Source organism: Pleurodeles waltl, chromosome 12, assembly GCF_031143425.1.
Source record: "Pleurodeles waltl isolate 20211129_DDA chromosome 12, aPleWal1.hap1.20221129, whole genome shotgun sequence".
Taxonomy (NCBI): domain Eukaryota; kingdom Metazoa; phylum Chordata; class Amphibia; order Caudata; family Salamandridae; genus Pleurodeles; species Pleurodeles waltl.
The window spans coordinates 498,596,738-498,619,432 of NC_090451.1; the positions used below are offsets into that span (position 1 = coordinate 498,596,738).

General features: G+C 40.3%; 1 protein-coding gene across 3 annotated transcripts in view; it reads right to left on the reverse strand.

Moving 5' to 3' along the window:
* Positions 1-22,695, reverse strand: part of ESRP2 (epithelial splicing regulatory protein 2) — a 99,768-nt gene that overhangs the window by 46,403 nt on the left and 30,670 nt on the right. For all 3 annotated transcript variants that reach the window (XM_069217226.1, XM_069217227.1, XM_069217228.1), the window contains one exon: positions 4,081-4,194. In XM_069217226.1, coding sequence (XP_069073327.1) covers positions 4,081-4,194 — 114 coding nt within the window. The remainder of the gene's footprint in view (positions 1-4,080; positions 4,195-22,695) is intronic.

Here is a 22,695-nt window from a genome sequence, read left to right on the forward strand (position 1 = left end):
CACTGTTTGGCATGTCAAGGACAGTGCAAATGGGCTCACCCATGTGCACCTTCTCTCCTCCCCCCCACCACCTTCTTGCATATTATTGATTGTGTAAGTGCATCTTGTGTTTGAACCACTTGCCAAAAGAGAAAGCGGGAATTGAGTGCTGAGAATGAACTGCGAGTATAGAGACATAACGTAGGACCTCAACCATCTCCTGGATTGGCTTAGCGGCTAGAGTGTGGAGTGTGTGAGAGCGATTTTGCAACTTACTATACCTTGTTGATATTTTTCTTAGTGGGGTAAGGGAGGGTTGGGCTACCGACCTCTCGGGCCTGGTCCTGTGACGTATCTGCCTACATTTGACAAGTGCATGTATATGTGTAGGGGGGGTGGGGGAGGTAAGACGGGGAGGAAATGTTTTGTTTGCACTGCCGCACTGGTCCGCAGTTCCTATCCTGGTTTAATTTGCTTTATAATGAGCCCATAGTGGGGGCTAAGTCAACGGTATACCATCTGCAGAGTTTCCTATCAGGAAGAGAACCTGGCAGGGCTGTCCAGCCTTCTCTCCTGTGCACCTTGAACTGTAACCACTTGCATGTTTGGTGTGATCACACCCAGACAAAGGATTTCAGGTACATGGGTCCACAATTTCAGAAGAAAAAATATCCTTTAACACAGATGACATCCTCCGGTATTTGACCAACCCAGAGTTATCACTTCTTATGTCTTGCAAGTCTTTGTGCGATATGGGGCTTACTCTGGCTATACGATAAACTGGAATAAATCAGTCCTATACCCCGCCAGTGCTTTTCATAACCAGGCAGGCGCCCCTGGGGAACTACAGGTGGTGTAAGAGGGATTTCAGTATTTGGGGATATATGCCACACTTGCAAGGAAAATCCATTGACAATGTTAGGCAAGTACTGGCAGACTTCCATACAGATGCCGACCGTTGGACAATGCTCCCACTTACCATCTACTTAGGGCAGAGCTATTCAAAATGATCACCCTTTTGAAACTCCTATATGCTCTACAAAACACCTACTATAAAATTCCGGACAACATATGTCTAAATTGATGATATACTTCAGAACTACTTGTGGAGTAGTGCCCACCCTAGGATAGCCTTGCATACATTACAGCCCCATTCCTACAATTGTGGGATAGCCCTCCCAAATCTCTGGGCCTACTATTTAGCCTCCTACATCATTGCAATAAGTGAATGGAGCCACCTAGATGGAGACCATCCCACTTATGGATTGTATCGCACACAATTTCAGGTACGCCCATACATCATTACCTCGATGGAGGGAAGGGAACAAGAAACCTGCTTCCAGTCTCTCTAGGAGCTATAGAGGCACGGGATAAGACCACTAAATGTCTGATGGGCATGCAGGGTCACTCAGGAAACCCCACTGTGGATCGGAGGGCTCCTTAAGGAAATTGGGAAACGGAAGACTTGAGGCCTGGGACCGTATTGGCATATCAAAAGGTGGGGGACCTACTTGAAGTGGGAACCCAGATGCCTTTTTTATCCCTCCGGAGAGATTTCCAACTTAGTGAAACACGCTATAAATACTTGCAAATCACTCATGTCTAGAGAGCTGAAAATATTCCCACAGCTCTTACAGAACACTCACCACTAGAGAGTAGACTTCTGATGGAGGAAATAATGGAGGAAAAAAATAATTAGCGCAGTTTACAAAACCATTAATGACAATATTCCTGACACACTCCTGAAACTTAGAAACAGGTGGGTGACTGAAGTGGGTGAATTAAATGATCTGGACTGGGACACTCCACTAATGTTCCCACAGGAAGTGGTGGTAAAAATCGAGGCTGAGGCTTCTCCAATGTAAAATTTTACACCAGAAATATTATGACAGAACTCTGCTTCATATAATGAGCAGGTCAATTACCTGGAATGTCTGAGAAGCAGAGAGCCACGCAGAGACTTTTTCCCTACTCTATCGACATGGACACACACACACACACACACACAATATTACTAGAACGGGCAAAAGGGTATGGTATTGCTATTGGCAATTTCATCCCACAGGTGATAACTCAGTGTTTCGGAGGCAGCAAATTTTAATTTATAACAGAGCTTGATAAATGCCCCTTGCCTAAGTTTGTTTAATGAGTCCAAACTCCAACCTCAGCTGAGCTTAGTTTATTTCCATTTTCTGCTCAAACTAATTTTCAGTAGCAAAATATCAGTGGATATGAATCCGGAGGAGGTTACATAGCAGTGGCTGACTGACGCAAGAAAATCTAAGGATCAATTCTGAATAGACCAATTGGCACTCATTTGGCATAACTAGCTAGTGAGATCCCATGTAGCTTTGGGGTTATATGATCATGAGTCCTGGTTTTCTGCAGAGTAGAATGTTCATTTTTTGTCTCAAACAGGTGGTTTGTTCTTTGAGGGAGCATCCAAGACTGTTCTTTAGGTGCTCATTCCAGGGCGTCAGTGTTCAGCCATGTCTTTTTTTAGGTCTAAGGCTATAAGATAGCACAGATGTCTTGTTGCATAGACATATTGGGGACATCCTGAAAGTTGACCTAGGAATGCATTCTGATAATTGCTTTTTATTGTCTTGGTGTTTGGTTGCTCACATTTGCTTGGTTTCTATTGGCTGGCTTTATTTTTTAGACCATGCTGCATGTTTTTGTTCCTCCGGTGGAGCACAGCATATTACCAGCTCTCTGACTGCATCCTTGTACTCTTCCGTTAATGCTTCCTTTCTAGATACTTTTTTTCCTTTTTTTGAGGCATTCCATGAGAGTACTTGTATGCTTCTCTCCCACTACCCCAGGGCTCAGTCTGTTTCAAACACTGCACTTCTGGGCCCCTTTACACTCTCACCATCGAGCTCCACGCTGCTTTTCTATCCCATCCACATCGATACTGCTTGCTTTTGCCCATGTGCTCCTTTGCCCCTTGTTGCTCTCTCAGTTCAGTACACTCCTCCCAGCTGTGTTACAGGAGTTATATTTTTCAGTTTCAAAAGCGGACAGTTTCATATGCGCTTACATAGCAATGGGTGTTATCTTGCTGCAGATGTGTATACATTTTTCAAGTGAGACACTTGATAACATCATACCTTTCTCTTTATATATATATATATTATTTTTTTAATTAATCCGAATTCTACTAATGGTAAATGGGTAAATGTCTGTAGTCTATCAATCAGCAGATTAGAAATATACATAATGGGATATTTGGCCATGCTTTGTGGAGCTGTCCTATTGCAGAGAACTTCAATTCACAGGTGCTAAAAACATTCTAAGTGAAACTAAACTGGCCACGCTGCAGCACCCCATTGTTTCCACACGTCCGAGCTGTACACAGCTGCAAACTCTGGAGAGGCAAAGTGTTACATACTTACCTCCTAGAGCTGGCTGCACATTCTTTAGTCAGAGTTAACTGTGCTTACTGCTTCTCTGCAAGCAAGGATTTTTACTACAGATGTTTTCTAAATAGAAAAGACGTATCAACAGACTAGACCCTCCCCGCCCCCCTGGACAGATTTTTCAGATTAACATTTGAAGGCAGGTTAAACTGTGTGGCGAGTAGCTATCAACATAACATGTGAGTCAATGTCCATATTCAAAGATTTCAATTCACGTGAATTAAACAAGAAAGCTCTCAATGCCCTTGCCAACAGCAGGGGGAAATACAGTGTGGTGTGAACTACAAAAAGAGTGCCACTTTAATATTTTGTGCATATTCAAGTTTGCCTGTATACATGACTTTCACCTATACTGGATTATCTTCCCATTAACACGCATAATATTTTGTTATGTTTATATTTCAATAAAGAGTGTACATGCATTTCCCGTATTCGCTTAGGGTAAGAGCAAGGGCATAGATTTCAGGGGGCATGGCCCAGATAATGATAAACTTGCATTGGCAATGCCAATAGGTTTTGCCCACAAGATAAGAGCTATTGGCCTTCTCTACACAATGTAAAACAAAACAAAACAAAAACAAACCCAATAGGTTTTGTCTACAAGAGCAATTGGCTTGGTCAATGTTTTCATATACATCCAGGACAAACTTCCTTTTTATGATTGCTGCTGTTCTCATACCTTTTTTGAGGCTTCAGGGTGGAAAACCTGTCGAATGAGTAACTGCCCATCGGTGCAAAGTGTGAAAGAACTTCCACCGAGTGCTTCTAGGTCATTCAGTACCAACTGATGAAACTAAAAAGCAAAGAAAGATGAAGTTAAGTGAGCGAGAAATGCTGAGCCATGTATTTCACAATGCAATGCTTAGAAGACTTGTAACATCTACAACTGTTCATCAGCAAATTTATAAGGAAGGTGGTTACCTGCATTTTCTTGGTATTAGGAGACTGCTGTTTTATGATGTAATGAACGTACATGAGGGTCTAGAGCTGCATAACAATGTGAACCTTTTGGTTTTGCATGCAGGGTGCACTGAAAATAACTGCCTTCAAGATTATCTTCAACAGTGTATGCAGTATACAGCCACTACTCTGTCACCAAGTGGGTTGGATATTTGTGTTTAGATGGATCCCATTCAATTTAACCTTGAATATTTGTGCCCCAAGATTGCGGAAGAGATAGGACTGAATCCAAGTAAGCAAAATGTCAGTTTGGCAATGCCTTGATTACTAAATGCCACCTGGGCTTATAAAAGTATTAACTACCAATGCCAGAAACAGATACAAAATAAGTACATCAAAGTCTGGAAACTTTTATCCAGGCAATAAGACATAAATCAAGATCATTCACTATATATATATATATCTATATATATAAAAATATATATATATATATCTATACACACACACACACACACACACACACACACAGCCTTAATTGACAGGGGTGGGTGTGTGTATTACATTAAAAAAAAAAAGCAATAAGGGTTTATGAAGCAGCCCCAATGATGGGGACTCTTCCCCCAAATGCAAACTTTAGTTTATGAATGTACTTCTCCAGAAAGCCAGATATTGGAGGATTCATTTTAACCCAGGCAAACTGGGTCAAAGAAGAATTGTATGAGTTTACTCAAATGCCAGAGAGAGAGAGAAAAAAAAAGCTAGGCCAAAGGCTGCCCATTATAACATATGACCCTTTCTTAAACCTCTTATAATTGCTTGGTAGTCGATTTCAACGTTCCAAACATTTCACAAAAAGAATGACAGCCCCATTTTTGATGTAGGTCTTGTACCTTTCCCCCCCCTAAAAAACAACATTTAATCTACTCATTGGTTAAATGAGCCAATCATCAGCTTTCTAGGCATTGCAAAATTCTTCAAATGCTTTAGTTAAGACATAAGGTAGAACTGCACTGGTGTTCCCAAGAAACTATTGGGCAAACTACACAGACTGCAGAATCAGTTATCTAGCCTTTGTTTCACCTTCCAGAAACAAACCTAGGTGAATCATGCCTTGAAGGAAATCTTGTGGCTATGGACAGAAACATGGATTAAATTCAAGGTTTAATAAACCAGCAAAGATGTTCGCTGACCACAGAAAATCGCAATAGTACATCCTGATCAGAGCCCTCTGTTCAACAATCGAACTGGATTAAACAACCAGACTTAAAAATTTTTTTTTTTTTTTTTTAAAACAGAAGCATAGAGGCAGAACCCTTAGAGTACAAAGCCTCTGAAGACTAGAAGGTACCTAAATTAAGTAGTGAGGAAAGAACGCTAGATGAGGAGCCTCCTCCAGTTAGGGAACTTTATCAAGCTTCTCAAATTCACTTTGCCGATTTAGCCACAAAGATAATGGCAAGGTAACCGTGTAACGCAGTGTAAAACAACTACATAAATTCATAGTAGCTTTAGTAGGAAATGTTGGCTGCAGCTTTGAAAAATGGCTACCTTCCCACATGCACATCTTGTCACAGTTGCACAAAGTCTACTTAAGTTGAAACATTTGTTTGAGAGATGCAGATTCTTTTGGACCACAATTTGCACAGGTCAGCAATGAACATATATCCCATTCTAAGGGAAGAATCCTATATTTTCAGCAGTACACTTATTGTGATTTTACCAGAACGAGTGGTTAACAAAACCACTTTTCAACAGGACAATTTGAGAACCCCTCTGAACTTGTACTTCTTGTACGAATAATGAAGAATTGTACATTAGTGCCCAAGAGAGGGAGGTCCAAAACGATCCCGACTTTTCACTCTACCGGTACAGTGTTTCTCCAATAGCTCTATAGCTTTGCAGTCCAGGAAGCCATACTAGCCACTTTGCAGTCTGTGGCATACTCTGCCAACTCATCACTCCCTGCAATGCGTAGATTTTAGAATGTTGCAGTTGCATGTCTCATTTGGTGTGCTGTCCACTAAAAAGCTAGCGTTAAAACAATGAAAAAAAAAAAAATGCGGCCAATCAAATGAATTCAGATAGTTTTGGAAATATCTGGTGTTATGAAGCTTACTGCCAGAGAAAAACTCCAAATATCTTCTTTATGGCAACACAGACTGACCTAATTTTCGAAACATCATTCGATTATAAACCAAGACAATAAGTTACATGAAATTTGAATTTTAAATAGCAAATTTGTCCTTCATAACACAGGACCAGACAACCAGAGTTGAACTTGAAGAAAAAAAAAAACAATATCTACAGGAAGATATTCTATGATCTGGATAGCAGACTGGGTGTGGGGGGCTCAACTACAACCCCCAGTTGGCACTGCAGCAGGAGGGGCGCCTTGCTGTAGAACTCACACACAGGTTCTCAAAGCCAGCACATCTACACAGCTGTGCAGGATGCCTTGATAGTGGACCCAGGAGAACCTCAACTACAACCGCTAGTCAGCATTGTGGCAGGAGGGACCCCTTGCTGTAGAACTTGCGCCTAGAGTCGCTTAAAGCCAGCACATCTAACCCGCTGCGTGGGATGCACCTGGGTGCGTGCCCGGGCCAAGAGCGGGACGGTCTGTGCCCCTCAGAAGGCTGTGCCACCCTTCTTGGTTAAGTTTTTATTTTTTGTGGCCCCCTGGTTTGGTCCTGTTTAGGTCTTGTTTTTGCTTTTTGGTAAACAGCCATGGGAAAGTGCAAGACAGGACTGGGAAAAGAGGACACTGCTAAAGACACCCAGGTAACTTCAACCATTACCACTTAACTTACTTCTGTAGTGGAGGGCTATAAATACAGAGCTGACTTAGTGGAAGATCAAATTGACAAAGTTCAATGAAAGTCATGGGGTGGTCATCTGGAGCTGTAAATTCAAGTAATCCAGCTGTAAGCCCCTCACAGCAGGCTCTTGAGATCAGAGAAGCCCCCAAAGAAGCCCCATAATTGTGGCAGAAGAGCTGGAAACCCTTTTGTTGTTGATGCACAGACTGAGGTTATCAAGATGGTTGCTACAAACGCACACCCCACCAAAAGGAAGAAGGAGATCCATGAGAGTTCCATAGGAAAGAAGAGGAAGCCTTTACCTCCCCAGCAGTCCTCCATGGGAAACTGGTATCATATTCTGAGTCAGCATGTGGACTTGGTTGGTGGTGTACAGCCCCGGGGGGGTGGGGGGAAACATACACAGCACTTCTTTTGAAAAGTGGTGCATGGATGTCTTTAAATAGTTTGGATTGAAAACTGAACTTGAAACTTCGGTGGTGGTTTGGAGCGGCTTGTGGGAAAATCAGGCACTAGGACTGCTCCTTCAAAACAAATTGTGTATTCTTATCATCAACCTGTACTAGTGTTATTCCCATCCCCACCCCCAACTGACAGAGAAAACTGAGTTAATCAGAAGGTTGGAAATGAGCCCTCGATTAATGGTATGCCTCTAGGAAACAGCGATATAGGCTTTAAAAAAAAAAAAAAAAAAACACAAGTGCTGGGGGTTCCCACATAGAAAGTTAGAGGTTTGAGGATGCAGATGGCTTCTTAAAGAACCATCTACATTTGCCCCTGGCCTGCACCCCATATGATATAGTTTTGAGAACTGCCTACCTTGTCTTCGGAAAAGAGGAACAGATTTAAAAATCAAAAATGTGTCCAGTGCATAAGGAAATATTTGGGGCAGGCCTATAAGGGGACATTATCCTTGTGATAAGGGTACAGGAAAAAAATAAAATTAGGACATGCCCAGCATAGTCTGGATTAAGACTGTGTGGTGGTAAATTTAAACTCCCCAAATGTAGCAGTAGTATTATTAAACTGCCTCTTGCATACACAAGAATCTGTCAGTGACATCTAGGTGCATCCATTAGTGTCTTTCTATAATCACTGGCTTTACCACAGTCATTTCCAAATAAGAACAATGTCAGGGGGAAGAGCAGTTTCGGGTGCCTTGTTTTACTACTTATAATTGATTTGCACCAGTCACAGACCTGGATAGTGTTGATTGTCAGCATAGGTCTGGGAGACAGCCCAGAAATGATAAAGGGGAGGTTAGTGGTCGAGGGCGTGAGGCAGAGTTCGGTCCTTCTCACTGCAGAGGGTAAGCCCTGTTTGGGGAAGATGAGGGTGTCAGGGACTGATAGGAGTGTTGTATCATGAAACACTGCAGGTGCAAGGTCGAAATGTGATAATCCAGAGTGGACTGCATTTTTAAATACATAGGAAGTAATTTTATTACGGGAAACCTGGGCAGTTGCTCCAGTCCATTCCTATTGTTCCCCTGCTGTTCCATTGGTTATGGAATGCCCAAAAGGTGGGCTAGGTATCTTGATCTGTCAGTCTGTCTTGCGTTTTAGTATCACACCTTTTTGCCTCTAGTGGGTTTTATATGCTGCAGTTGTCAACTAAAGGTTGAGAATTTGTTTTTTTTAAATAACTATTATAACATTTTTGACCATACACTATAGGAGGTGGTATAAGATGTGGATGGTGTGCTGGAAAAGGTCTTGGCCAAATTAAACCATTGATGCATGTTATTATGGGCAGGGGGTTTTAATCTAAAGTTATGCACATTTTGTAACTTAGCTGCATACGGGCTGACTAACCCAGAGGGCAACTCGATTACACATTTTCTGCAAATCTTGTATGGGGAGACCATAAATAAGCTGCTCATTAAATATCACTTAGCATGTGTTTTGGATCTTTACTTCAACTCTTGTTCGATACCTCCAACCTTTCATAGCCATGGCAGACCCAGTACCATTGACCACATTTTTTCGGTGGAATTAACCCCACGAGTGAAAAGGTTTGCTATCATGACATATTGTATGAGTGACCATGGAGCTCTTGAATTGTTATTGGAAGTAGTTCATGACAGAGGCCAAGAAAGATCAGAGAGCATACTGACCGTTCCAGGTAATGGGGGTATAAAAAAATGAAATGGGAAAAGTAACAGTTGGGGATTTCTTAAAGGATCTGGTACGGGCGAATAATTGGCTATGGCTATCTGCCTTAATCCGGAGGCTGACCCGCATTTAATTATCAGGGGGTTCTCTTTTATTCGTTGCAAGTCGTCAAAGTTACTGAGGGTGAAGAAGCAGAAGGTAGATACGGATTACTGTGCCTGGTTTGAAAAGGCTTGTAGGATGGCAAACCAAGAGTTACCCAGAGCCCTCAGGGCAGTCTCAAGGGCTAAGGGGTCGGTTAGGCAGGACAGGAATGTGCATAAAGACACCTTGGCAGTACAGAAAGCAGATGCAGAAATCTGCCTGGGAAGATCTGGAGAGGACTATGAAAACAAGGGACCAGGCCCGTTTTTTGGAAAATCATTAACCACCAGTTCTTTAGTGATCAGAAGTCGACAGGAGTTTAATGCTTCATTCCAGCAGAATTATGGGAGGCACATTATACAAAACCTTTTCGGCAAGGAAATCCTGAGTGTGACTGACATGGATACTCCAGAGTCTACCAGTATTGATCATAGTTCAGAGTGGTGCTAACTACTTCTGTAGAACATAGGGAGGTAACGTCTGCCATCCAAAAATCAACTTCCAATAAAGTGTCCGGCCCAGATGTGGTCTCCAAGGATCTTTTAAAGACCAATATGGATCATGAATATGCTCCGTGCGGCAATGTCTGGCTCTTTGCCCGGCTCTTGGCAGGGGGCTGTGGTACTGCCCATTTTTAAAAAGGGGAAAAAAGTGGATCCAGCCTCTTCTAAACAGGATTTCCCGTTTGGACGCCACAGTTAACATTTTGGGGCAAGTCTTGCTAACACGTTTATAAGCATGGGCAGATTATCAAAATATCCTTACCCTAGTGGAGTAGGTAGTGTGGACCAATGCTTGAATTTAACACTCCTGGTGGGAATATAGGTCAGTGCCGGGAGGACACTTTGCATTTAGGGTTTATGGACCTCTCCCCCTCCATTTGATAGCATAAACCAGGTTAAACTGTGAACAATGTTGGCCTTTATGGGGGTGGAGGCAGCCTTCATTGATATGAGGAGGATTTATTAAAGTACCAGCATTACAATCTGTTATGGTTAGAAGGTAGAGAGTACTGACCCAATTATTACTTTTTTTTTTTTTGAGGGGGGGGGGGGGGGGGGGAAAGAGGAGTAACGACCAAGGTACAGATTGGCCCTCTTTCTATTTTTATTGTATAGCAACGAGCTGGGTTCATATCTTTCTACTAACGGTATAGATCTTCCGAAGGTGGGGGGCGTTGGATACCACGTCATCTTTATGCGGATGAGGCTGTACTCGTAGCTCAAACGGCAAGTGGTGTGAAGAGATTTTTGGAATTGTTTATCACCTTTATGGGGAAGGGATCTAGATCCTAAGGTTAATTTTGCGAAGTCCCTTACGATGATTATGGGCCCAAAGAGGACAAAATCTAGGTCCCGTGTAGTGGGACAAGGTTACAATAAATAAAGTCACAAACTTTAACTACCTTGGCATCCCTTTTGACACAGCCCTAACTTGGAAAGGTTTTGCAGCTGTTGCTGCTGGTGGGGTGGGGGGAGGGGAGGGGTACTCCTCCGCCCTCATGAAGGAGCTGCCCCTGAAATACACAGATGTGTATTAAAACGATAGCCAGTGCCAGCGAACATATGTGCATGTATTCACTGGGTATATCGCCTTAATGAAATCTCAGCTTTCACTTGTTATTTTGTATACCACAATTAATACAGATGTGCAAGGCAACGAAAACTGTTCCCAAATCCAGTAGTACTCCTAGAAACCACAACTTTTACTAATATTACAACCATTACAAAGCACCTGTAAACTGGAAATGGAACAAACTGATTTAGCGAATATGTAGACTTCATTTACTAGTCCAATTCAAGTGCAATTTGCCTTTGCCACAAAATTTTGCTACTAGACAATATAAGTTTCCCTGAGCTCCCTACGTCTGCCCCTCCAAAACACGCATTTTGATCTGGTCTCAAATCACTGTCAACATAAAATAAAATCTGTATAGTGCGTTTCGTAGATAAACTGTATAACTCTAAATTTCCTAACCATTTTCTCTTGTCATATCAGTTTCTCATCTCAACCTCTATGCTAAAGACATTAGTTTAGAAAGTACTGTTATGGACGGTTCTAAAGGTGATTGACATATCTAGGACTATAAGTACATGCCTCTTATGTGTACGGTATTTAACAGTATGTTTCACCACATTCCTAAACTCTCTTCCTCCTGCTAACTCCACTCCAATTTCTACTCTTCCCCACGACCCCAGTTGCATCAATATGCTATTATGTTTTTATTTTCTCTGTATAGCGTCAGGTAAAGCAACATAGACACATGTCCTTTTGCACTATTACTTTGGTCTATGCAACTCTGTTCTCTCTAAAGCACATCAATGCCAAACCGGTGCAAACACTCCTCTATAAAGAAAGGAAAAAATATATAAAAAAATAAAAAATAAACGGACAAAAATGCCACACAAACTGGAAGCTTTAAAACAAATTAAAAATAGGATTCCCAAGAAAGGTACATGATACTGAAAAGCATGGTTTTAAAACATGTGGGGCACATGACAAGTTTTAAAGCATCTAGCGTACATGTTAGAAATGTACTGTGAATCACGGGCTAGAGATCAGATGGAGTCCATGCCATCCCCTAATGTTTGTGTGGCAAAATCGGAGTCATTCTGTATTTAGAATTTTTATGAAAATGGTCTATATTGGACAAATTCTCATTGTATCAACAGGGAATAAAATTAAATAAAGCGCTTTACATTCAGGAACGTCATGCAAACCTTTTATGATCACAAGATCCTGAATACAAAATTCATACTTCACAAAAGAAAATGAGAAACATATTTCAAGTCTTCCATCATCTCTATAGACCTGGGTTTCAAGAGGACACAAAACAAAAAAAATCAATCAATCTCCTCTTTCACCTCTGCAATTTTGGGTCTGAACTTGTAGGGCATGGCATTAACATTTATCACCTGGTAGAACTCAGTTACTCTTCACTTACGGTGAATAGGCTACGCTCTAATAAAAATTAAAAAAAAAAGACTTGCATGGTAGCTTGCTATTCCAACATGCATCCTTTTTTTTTTATATTATAGGTAAGAGCCATCCAAACGCTTTTCGGAGGACAATTTACACCATGCATGGTATAAAATAAATGAAAAAAATCAAAATTTAAGGACACAGACACTTTGATAAGACAGTATTAACTGCTCCACCATATACTATTATACGCCTAGATAGAATAGATAGCAAAAAGTGTCTAAGTTGGTGAGCTTTGCACTTTAAAAGAAGTGAAATGCACACTTAATGTCATCATTAACATTCACTTTCGTGAAAAGAAAACGTAATGATATACACTGTGATGTTAGTCAGTAGGGTTGTAAAGGTGAGTGGTAGACAATTCCAAGTGTAACAATATCACCTATTTCGGATTATTTTTACATCATGCAAACTAAAATCCTCAAAGAACAGAAGCATTAAATTGCAGTTCACAAGAATATAATGCATTTACTAAAGCAACTGCTCAAGTGTGCCCCTACGGTGACACGTTTAGGGCCCTAGCTATCCCATAAAGTGAGATCTTGAGGACTAATTATGTTACCTAAAATTATCTACAGTTGCGTACTGCTAGGTGACAATTTCAGAAGCATTTACCTGCTCAAGGTAACTTCATTTTCAATTTCATTATTTTGTCCTGTACCGATAAGAGTGCACACATAGCTGATAATATACACAGCCTATTTAACATTATAATTAAATGCATGATTCATTCATGCGCAAATAGCTTGCCTATAGAAACTCTTAGACAAGTTGTTTACGGATAAGCCAAGCTCAATTTAATATTCCTTATTAAACAAGTGATTTATTTTGATCTTGAGGACCAGGGCTGTACACTGAAACGCACTGCATATTTATCCAGTTGCTCATGGGTGACTGGAAAGGTAGGCACATAGTAAGTAATCAGGCAGAGGGAAAATATGGAGCACAACGCATTACACAAACTTGTCGGACTACGATCAGAAACTTCCTGTGAAGCTCCTACTACTGGAGGAATAAAGGAAGCAAGAGCCTGGCAAATACAGAAAATGGAGAGTAGGATAGATCTTCTATACAATCTCATAACTATATTCTGGATGCCACATAAAGTATAGCAAAGACATTATTAACCCAAATCATGAAAGCACCTGCTCCCATTGTTTACTTTGTACATGGAAGGACAGAAGCATAGGAAGTAAGTGCTCTGTTACCTTTGGGTCAATTTACCGAACCGCATATTAAAATAAATTTAAAAAACCAATACTCTAAGCCGAGTAACCCGATTTAAACATGGTCTATGATTTGAACCACAAAACAATACACACAAAATACCAGAAACAAGCATTTCAAACACATACAAACACATTAATTTTCAAATATAAATAAAAAATGTTTTTAAAAATGTAATCGGAAGGTTGGAGTTTTTCTAAATTCAGTTTAAGCCACACACAGTCCATGCTAGATTCTGTTTAATGCACCTGCACTGCTCCCACAAATCAATCTGAGGATGCACATTTTTAGCCTCCAATTTCTTGACATTCACAGTATGTTTTAACATTTTCAATTGTACATTTAGCCACTTTATTTGGATACACTTTATTTGCACATTGTGGAGCCCCCCCCACACTCCAGGGGTCCCCAGACCACACATTGGGAACCAGGCCCCAGATCACCTGATCCCCACCAGCGGCCGATGCCACCTGCCCCTAAACCAGACGTTAGGATGATCTTCCAGAATACTTCACTACAACGTCTTATTTCAAACATTATTGTTAAAGTTTTATTGCTGTCACTGTCACAGGGTTTCTCTTTCAGTTGCTCGAAGGCCTTTGCAATCATTGGAATGGTGAATCAGAGTTTGCAAAACAGCAAATTAACTGTTTGTGGCAGGTGGAGTATTATTCTCCACTTTGGAGTAACATGTTTGCAAACAGATAGCTTGAATACCACTATTTTGTCAGGTGATTGCGCAAAGTTTCGCTGCTATCATTCAGTGAACACAAGCAGTACAACGTTAATATCAGGGGCTGTCCTTGCTATTAATCTGGTCAGTGAATTATTCTCTAACATGATTACTTTTCACTCGTTGATTTATCTATTTACTGTGCATATATTTGGAGCTATTACAGCATTGCTTTTTTTTTTTTTTACCCAAACTTAGTTAGTTGGCCACATTTCTATTGCAGCTGTCAGTTATTTTGTCCACTACCTCCACTCAAACCCAAATCACCACCTTTGAGCTAAGTCTAGACAGTCTGCCCATGTCTGCTCAGGGTCAAGGAGGTTTAGAAAGGCAACATTCCATCACAGGAATCTCGGTGTTCTGGTTAGTGGAAAACAGAAGCTTGCATAGAGATTTACGGTCATTGTGCCTACAAAGATTGTGAAAACGCTTCTCTGGCTGACTCCCAAATACTGGGCATTATTATTATACAAATAATTACCATAAAACAAACCGCTTATATCTGTAATAAAAATAATGGTCTGCCTTGCACATATATAAAGATGTAAACTGAAAGGAGAAAGCGACACCTTTCACCATCAGTAAATTAATCTGTAAAAAAATTGCCATCCAAAGTAACCTAAATGTTTCGCTAATTCTGGGAAACTATATTGAGTAATAAGCAGCTGGAAAAACTGGCTGAGCAGGGTTATGGTTTCTCAAGCAGGAGGAGCAGAGCATGTTGAAAACAGCAGGCTTGGTTGGGAGCCAGCAGGGACCTACTCATCAGCTAACCAGCAGAAGGGGCACTTCAGGCATTGTGGATTTTAATAACTATTTTTTATAGAATTTCACCAACTGAATCTAGAACATTGCACAAAATAATCGTATCAATACCTTTTTCTCAACCTCCTATTTTAAGAAAGGCCAGCTGTTGTCAGGCAATTTTTCTCTAGCAAACAGGCATGCAGAATTATGGTGCATTAAACAGCTTTTACCACATTTCGTGCTAAAGGTACAATAGTGTAATAGTCCTTTAATCAGTTTCATGGGCTGCGTGATGGGTCAGACCCAAAAACAAACACTTTCATGTCTTTAATTTTAGAGCTAAGCGTGCCTTACAGTGGCGCTTCATAAAGTAAAACATTCATAATTATGTTAAATACTTCAAATTAAGTTATTTCCATGACCAGTGAGCTGGTTACAGAGTGAATGCCATCCAAGCGCTGGGCTGATGATTTGCTAGATCTTGCGGACACACCAACTTGAAAAAATCAATTGTAAAATTATTTCTCAGAACATTCCCGGTACCATTTGATAAGCAGGTCACCTTAAATGATTTCATCCAAGTGACAGACTTTTGCATTACACAAACTAAATGATACTGAATTGTTTGATTAAAATGCACAAACCAGGACTGGCTCAACCCAAAAGTACTTTATGGAAACTCAGTCTGAGAAGCAGCTAATCAAGTTCCTTTGCAAGAGGACTTACATGTCCAGTGACATCCTCATTCTGGAAGGGGGAATTCAGCTCCTTGCAGCCCAGACCGAATGCTGAAGCAGAGCTGGGTGGAGGCGACAGAGGGCGGGAGGCATGCTTTCTCCCACAAAAAGATAGACAGCCACCCCCAAATCAAGTTCATGCCCGATTGGTTTGCTTAGAGAAGGATCATAACTTAGATGGAACCCCCATCGTAACCTGCATGTAGGCTTTAAGTGATTCACTTAATGGGTCTGGTCTAATCTCTAAGTCTAAATGCAATGTCGATGTTGACTGGGTTGCGAGGCCCGTAAACCAAGTGAAAGGATTAGGTAGCTCGAGTTGGAATTCAACATTAGCTTGATTAGCTGGAAGAAGACAGACTGTAGCCAAAAGAGTGGGACGTTTTCATTCAGAGGACAGGGCATGTTCAGTCAAAACATCATGCCAAGAGTTGCATGCTGGAGGGAGGATGAACAGCCCTATGAAAGGAAAACATGGTAAGTTCAGAGGCTCTTAGGTGGGTGCCCAATCAGGCGCAAGGGCACTCAACCAAGGATGCCACACACAGAAGCATTTGATCCAGTCAAATAATGCTCCCCTTAGAATTACCACCAGTAGTTGGGGGGCAAGAAAGGTTTCCTGATATGAAAAACTACATATTTGCTTCGCATCGCGAGTTTCATATTGCAAAATTTGGTTTAAAATTCAAGGATCATGAGGCACTAGACTGAAATATAATGCATAAACATCTACTTGGTTTAGATGGGTAAGGTACCAAGTGTCAAAATAGAGCAAGATACAGCACATCGCTTATTTTACTCTGAATATTTAAACCAGGCGATGTCTTGGGTAAAATGAGTATTTGCTGAAGGAGCACAGTGTGTTAGGGATTCAAAATGCGGACCTTCCTGAACAAGTGGAGTCACAAATGAAGCACAGATTAAAAAGTTCAACTACAGAAACAAAAATAACCCTGGCATTCCCAGTGCCTGCTGTGTTGCAGTGCATTACACAAATGAAGTAGACTTGTGGTTCCAGTTGCTCAGTTTGATTCTAATGCAATTAAGACAACATAATTGTCTTAAACCCTGTAATCAGACTGTGGAGAATATTGCAGCACCTGCTGTCATTAAGACACTGCCAAAATATATCCACGATACTACTTCCTGGTTCTTGTGTACTGAAAAAAAAAACCTGCATTACAGAGACCCACAGAGGGCATGACATTATGCACACCCGTCTAATCAGGATTTTCTTTGTGAGAATCATAGTGTTTGAGTTCAAACAAGTGTGAAGTGTGTCAAATCAGCAGACTCCCCCGTATGCCGCTAGAGTACACCAATAAATAAAATTATAGTTGCTTCTCAGAGAGAAGGCATTACCAAGTCAACATGAACTGATCTAGTTTTGATATACGGAAGGGGAAACGAGAAAATTAAGATGCACGAGTATCAGTCTCTAAAATTCTATATGCGCACTTAATCCTAATTTCATACACCCTAGCACAAAAATAGGATATTGCAGGGGCAGTGTTGTGAAATTTGAAGCAGTTGGCGCAAACACATCAGAACAGAGTGAATTCTTCCTAAAACGCCAACTACTTTGTTCCCGATCAAAGAAGCACATTGAAAAATTTATTTTTAGAACAGTGCACACAAAAAATATGTACAAAGTAGACTGTGCTAAGAAGGGAGAGACACTGAAACAGAAGTGTCATTCAGAAACTGCTCAATAGACAGGGTTAATGAATTTGTTCATGGCAACATCTTATCAGGAGGATTAAAAACACCACTTAAAGAAATTCTGCAAAAGAGAAAGTGCATACAGCATCACGTAACCAAGAGGTGTAAGAAAAATCAGTATGCACCCACTCCAGGAAACTGTCAGGCCCAGAGTTCCCAGGACCTCAAATATTATTCTCCAGGAAATCGGGTGAAGTTGGGTTGTATTGATATATCAGAGCTATAACTGAAAGACGCTGATCTCAAACGAGTACGTGTATTAAGAAAATCATACATCTTGAACGGCATTCTCAGTCTCCTTGCAACACATTAAGTTTCAGAACGTAGGCTCAAGTTATTCAAATCCATCTCAACACTTCGATTCGATTCAAACCATTTCTCACTGTGCCAAAATGAAACATACGATTTTGCTCTTAGAAATGCACATTATATATATATATATATATATATATATATATATATATATATATATATATATATATATTTTTTTTTTTTTTCACCAAGGGGCTTAGATTTGTCAGCATGGAGTATATCTGGACCAATGATAATTTACTCTTATGTCCAGGTAGTGTATGGTCATGCTAATGAAATATAAATTCTGAAACTGAACAATCCTACATCCGGTATCAGTTGAATAACCAATACAGCTAGAGAAATTCAAAGCGGTCTCATATTAAGTTGTGGATTTTTATTATTATTTTTTTAGTTTTAACAGTGAGTGAAATGTTTTTACAACTAGTGCACGGAGTGTCACTTAATCGCGGGTGCGACAGATTCAGGAATACTTCGAGGTTGCGTTGCATATGGAAAGGTTTGGGTTTACTGCTGCCCGATATTAACATTCATCTTGAAAGTGAGCAGGGAAGTTAACTGGTTTGTCCCCATCCTCGCCAGGTTCCACTATTTTTGAGGCTGGTTACTTTGTTATTTCTCTTGCATCGTTCTGTATATTTTATTCTTGAACCTCAGGTTTACTCTGTCAAACTATTTCTATCCAAGACTGACAGAGGCCAAGGTTTTTCACCGACGGTTAAAACATGAACTGAATGTTTCAACATAACTACGCTGCTTACATATCAGCCTCTCCCATGTTGTCACTGCAATCCTTACTCAGGTCACCATAATGCTGTAAGTACCATTTACTCCAGTATTACCCCCCCTACACTAATTTGCAGTTAATCATAATAGTGTTGAGATCCTATTTACCAAACAGATATAAGGGATTTCTTTTTAGGCTAGAACACAAGTTTCAAATTTATCAATTACACACATGGCAAAGATGTTGCCAAATCTCCATTGTTAAGATTTGGTCGATTGCTACTGCATTAACACTATTCACTAAGGCTCATACTTAGGCTGTCACTGCCTCTGTTTTCTTGCAACATAAACTGTAACAAAAATATCACCCGGAGCTGCCACATAACAATTGGCATACTAAGTAACTCCCTTACACTGTGGCGATCGACCATTCCATCTAGCAAACCAGGGTACCTTACTGCAGTATGGCTTTCATTTGTGTGAAACAAGAGACGTGTTCTAACATATTTGTTATTACAGATATCAATATACACTGTATACAATATGTCTTTGTACTATGGTATCCCTGCTGAAAGCCCAATTTAACCCATAATAAAAGCCAAATAAGATCAAAATTTTATGGAGAACAGTTGTCCCTTGCTGAACAGAATACAGTCCTTCAAGAATTCCCATGTGTGTGTGTGTTTTGTTTTTTTCCTAGTTATCTTGCCTTTAGAATTGCAGCATCAAGTCCCCAGGACATCATGAATTTTTCATATGATGCATGTATGAAATCATAGTTTATTTTTTAATAGTAAAATTGTTAATTCAGGCTACAGCAGTAATATTAGGTTTGTGCAAAGGAGCCCAGGGTATTTTAATTTGCCATTTCCTATGGTTAGACAAATTAGAAGCAACCCTGGTCTCTAAGAGATTGTGAGCTTCACTTGTTTTATCCATTCAATCTGCTCTTTCTTGTCCACAAAACACCCAGACCAAGATGGATCAGATTGCACCCATCTCAAACTTTCTTTAAAACGCTGCTCTACATCCTGGAATCCCCCTTAGAAACTAAAACAGACTTTTGAATGGATTCACTTTTCTAGATGAAAAACTAGCACCCTCTAAATTCCAATTTCACTTTATAATTCATCACATTCAACTCTCCTCCAAATTGGTTCAAGTAAGTCGGTGTACCCCACAAGCCCATGTCAATATATTGTACTGTAAGGAGTACAACTGCCTTCAACAGATTTTTGGACACTTCACTAATTCACTACTGTTCACCTAAGGCGGCTTCCCCTAGTCGGCAGCAGTGTTCAAAAACTATTCAGTATAGTCCCCAGGGAATAGAAACATAGTAGAAAAATTAGAATTGAAATGATGAGCTATGAAGGTCAAAGGAAAGACTCACAAGAGCACAACTTTGATTGGGGGCCATTGAGAAAATGCTCTGAAATCACTATGGAAAAATCAATGTGGTGTGCTGTGTGTGAACAAGCTAGGCACTTGTCAATAGCAAGTGTGCAGTGACGTCTACTTCATTGAAGGAGCATCTTGCATCATACAGGTTCCACAGAGGAAGACTTCAAATTTGAACAATCGTGTATTGGACACATAACGTTGTGAGACTGGTTTCAGGGCCTGTAAAGGCTATAATAAATCAGAGCAATAAGATACTGTGATGCACAGTGGGCGTTAATCTGAAAACGAGCTGTGGTTCGCAAGTTACTTACAACTCTTTAAAAAACTGCATTTGAATAATCCTAAACATATTAGCACAGCCAGTCATGTGATAGTTTAAATGACTAAGTGCAAGGAAACATTCAGCAAGACTTTGTCGTCAAAAATGGTAAAAACACTGAACCGTATAGTGGTTGACATATGCAGTTACTAATTGGTGAACATGTGAAATCCACTAAATGATGCAGCAGAGACCTTTTCCCGTGCATGGAAAACGGCAATAACTGACATTAAACATTATATAAAAAATAAAAAAAAACATTACTCCAAATATAAACTAAAAAGCTTGCTTTGTGGAGTCCTATCAGCAGGCCCTGAAATGACACTCCACAAAGCGATAAACATTTTTTCTTAGTGAAGGAATGAAAGCAGAAGTAATAGTAACAAAAAATAAAATCTAAACTGTGAAATTGGTTAAAGAAAACAGGGGATCAGGGCAACTGTAAAAACAGTGAACAATGTAAGGACTTCTGAATACCATCTTAAGTCTATATCAAGATGAGAGAGGGAAGAAATTTCCCTCAGAATGCTTCTGTATTGATGGACCTCCATGCACTGTTATAGGTTTTAATGCACATACCTACTCCATTACATAACAAACTGAGCCTCACTAAAACCTTTACCCATTTTGGCCTGCAGATAATAAATAAAATGGCGTGCCACACAGGACACATTAAACTTGAAGAAAACAAAGTTTTTAAGTGGATCTGTACAAGGCAAGGGTACAGTCAATGAAGAATAAGAAGCTCTAAATCCTAGGTCCATCCCTGCATTTTTTTGGTTTTAAGTAATGCAAGTCTTCTCCACAACCAATATTTAATAAGTAACTCAAACATTTCCGCTGCAGCGTATGTGAACAATAAATAAGCTGTTTTAGTAGCAGATAAAAGGTTCAGATTTTTTTTTGGAGAAGGATAAAATTCATAAACGCCAGTGAATTTAAAGATGTGCATAAACTTTGACAGGTTCACATGAGCTTCAAGGACATTTTGATGGGGCACACCTGGTCTTGGACAGTAATTGCAGCCTTGGGCAGCCTGCATGTTCAGCGAAGGTATGGTAGTCGCCTAATGTAGGCTGTAGTTTTGGTCTTTGCTTAGAAACATGCGAGTAAGTCGCTAAAGAGATAAGTGGACAAGTATTCAACTATGTGTTTAAGCCGCACCTTAGTTCTGTACTGCGACATTGGGCTGTGGCAGAGGTAAACTCCCTGAGCCATAGGTGGGACTTGGCAGCTAAAAGTATAAGCAAATAATAGATTCAAATTCTTTAGTCAGCTGCAAGCACAAAGCTTGGTCAATTATAAGGGTTGCAGGAAAGGTCAGTGGTGACTGGGTGCAATAAAAACAAATTCCAACTTGAAATCCCCCTCCACAAAGAGACAAGATTGTAGAATAGGGCTCACCTGGCTAATAAGTTGCACTGATCACCTTTTTGCAATTCATTGTCAAGTGAACAAGAAGTGGCATCAAAAAAATCAGAAAAGGCACATTATAGTCTCTTAGCAAGTGCCAGATGCATCTGCTTATTTGCCATTTCAAATCTGCTAGCCAAGCGGAAAGTCCCTCTGAACACAGGTTTCATCACACACCGTGAACGTACTGCCGTTCTGCCAAGAACTGCAACTGCCTGTTAATGCCAGCCACTCCCCTGGTAGATTTCACACAGGCCATACTTCACAATACAGGCTCAGGGGCCAGTTTGAAATTAATCTGGACCTAAAGTAAGAAGCCAAGCTCAATCTTTAGAAGTCTCGTCTCTAAAGTTATTAAGCAATCACCCACATGCTTCTGTTGAAGTCCAACCGAAGCCAAGCAGTTACAAAAAGAAATTCATGATCCCAGAGATGAGCAGAATAAACCTGAGCGCAGAACACTGAAATAAATGAAAAGAAACCTAGACTTTATATGGGTAGTTTAGGTCCATAGATTGGCGGGAGCTCCTGCCAGTATTTAGCTGAGCATTATGAAAAGGAAACTGTAAAACACATTAAAAGGCTTTCTCATACCCGTGGGCAGTAATTACATTTAAACATACCATTACTGGCATATTGCAGCTCTCCAGATTAACACCAGTCAGTGCCACAATTATGTAATACAGCCATACGTATGGAATTATTGTGTGGTGAATATTGTAGGGGGCATGTATTGGTAGTCCATACACAAGAAGACATTCATTTAGCTGTAAGAGGAATGCCACTGTGTGATGTTTATAGATAAAGATACTGATAAACACATAACTTAATTACAGGAACAAAACGGACACTCTACAAGGGGCAAAAGATCAGACAATACCTGCAAAGTTACTTGAATGCTTAGTGACCACATACAACACCTCTCTCTGCTTAATGGTTTTACAAACTGAACGGGAAGCATAGCTTTGACTTTAACATACAGCATTTTCAAGCAG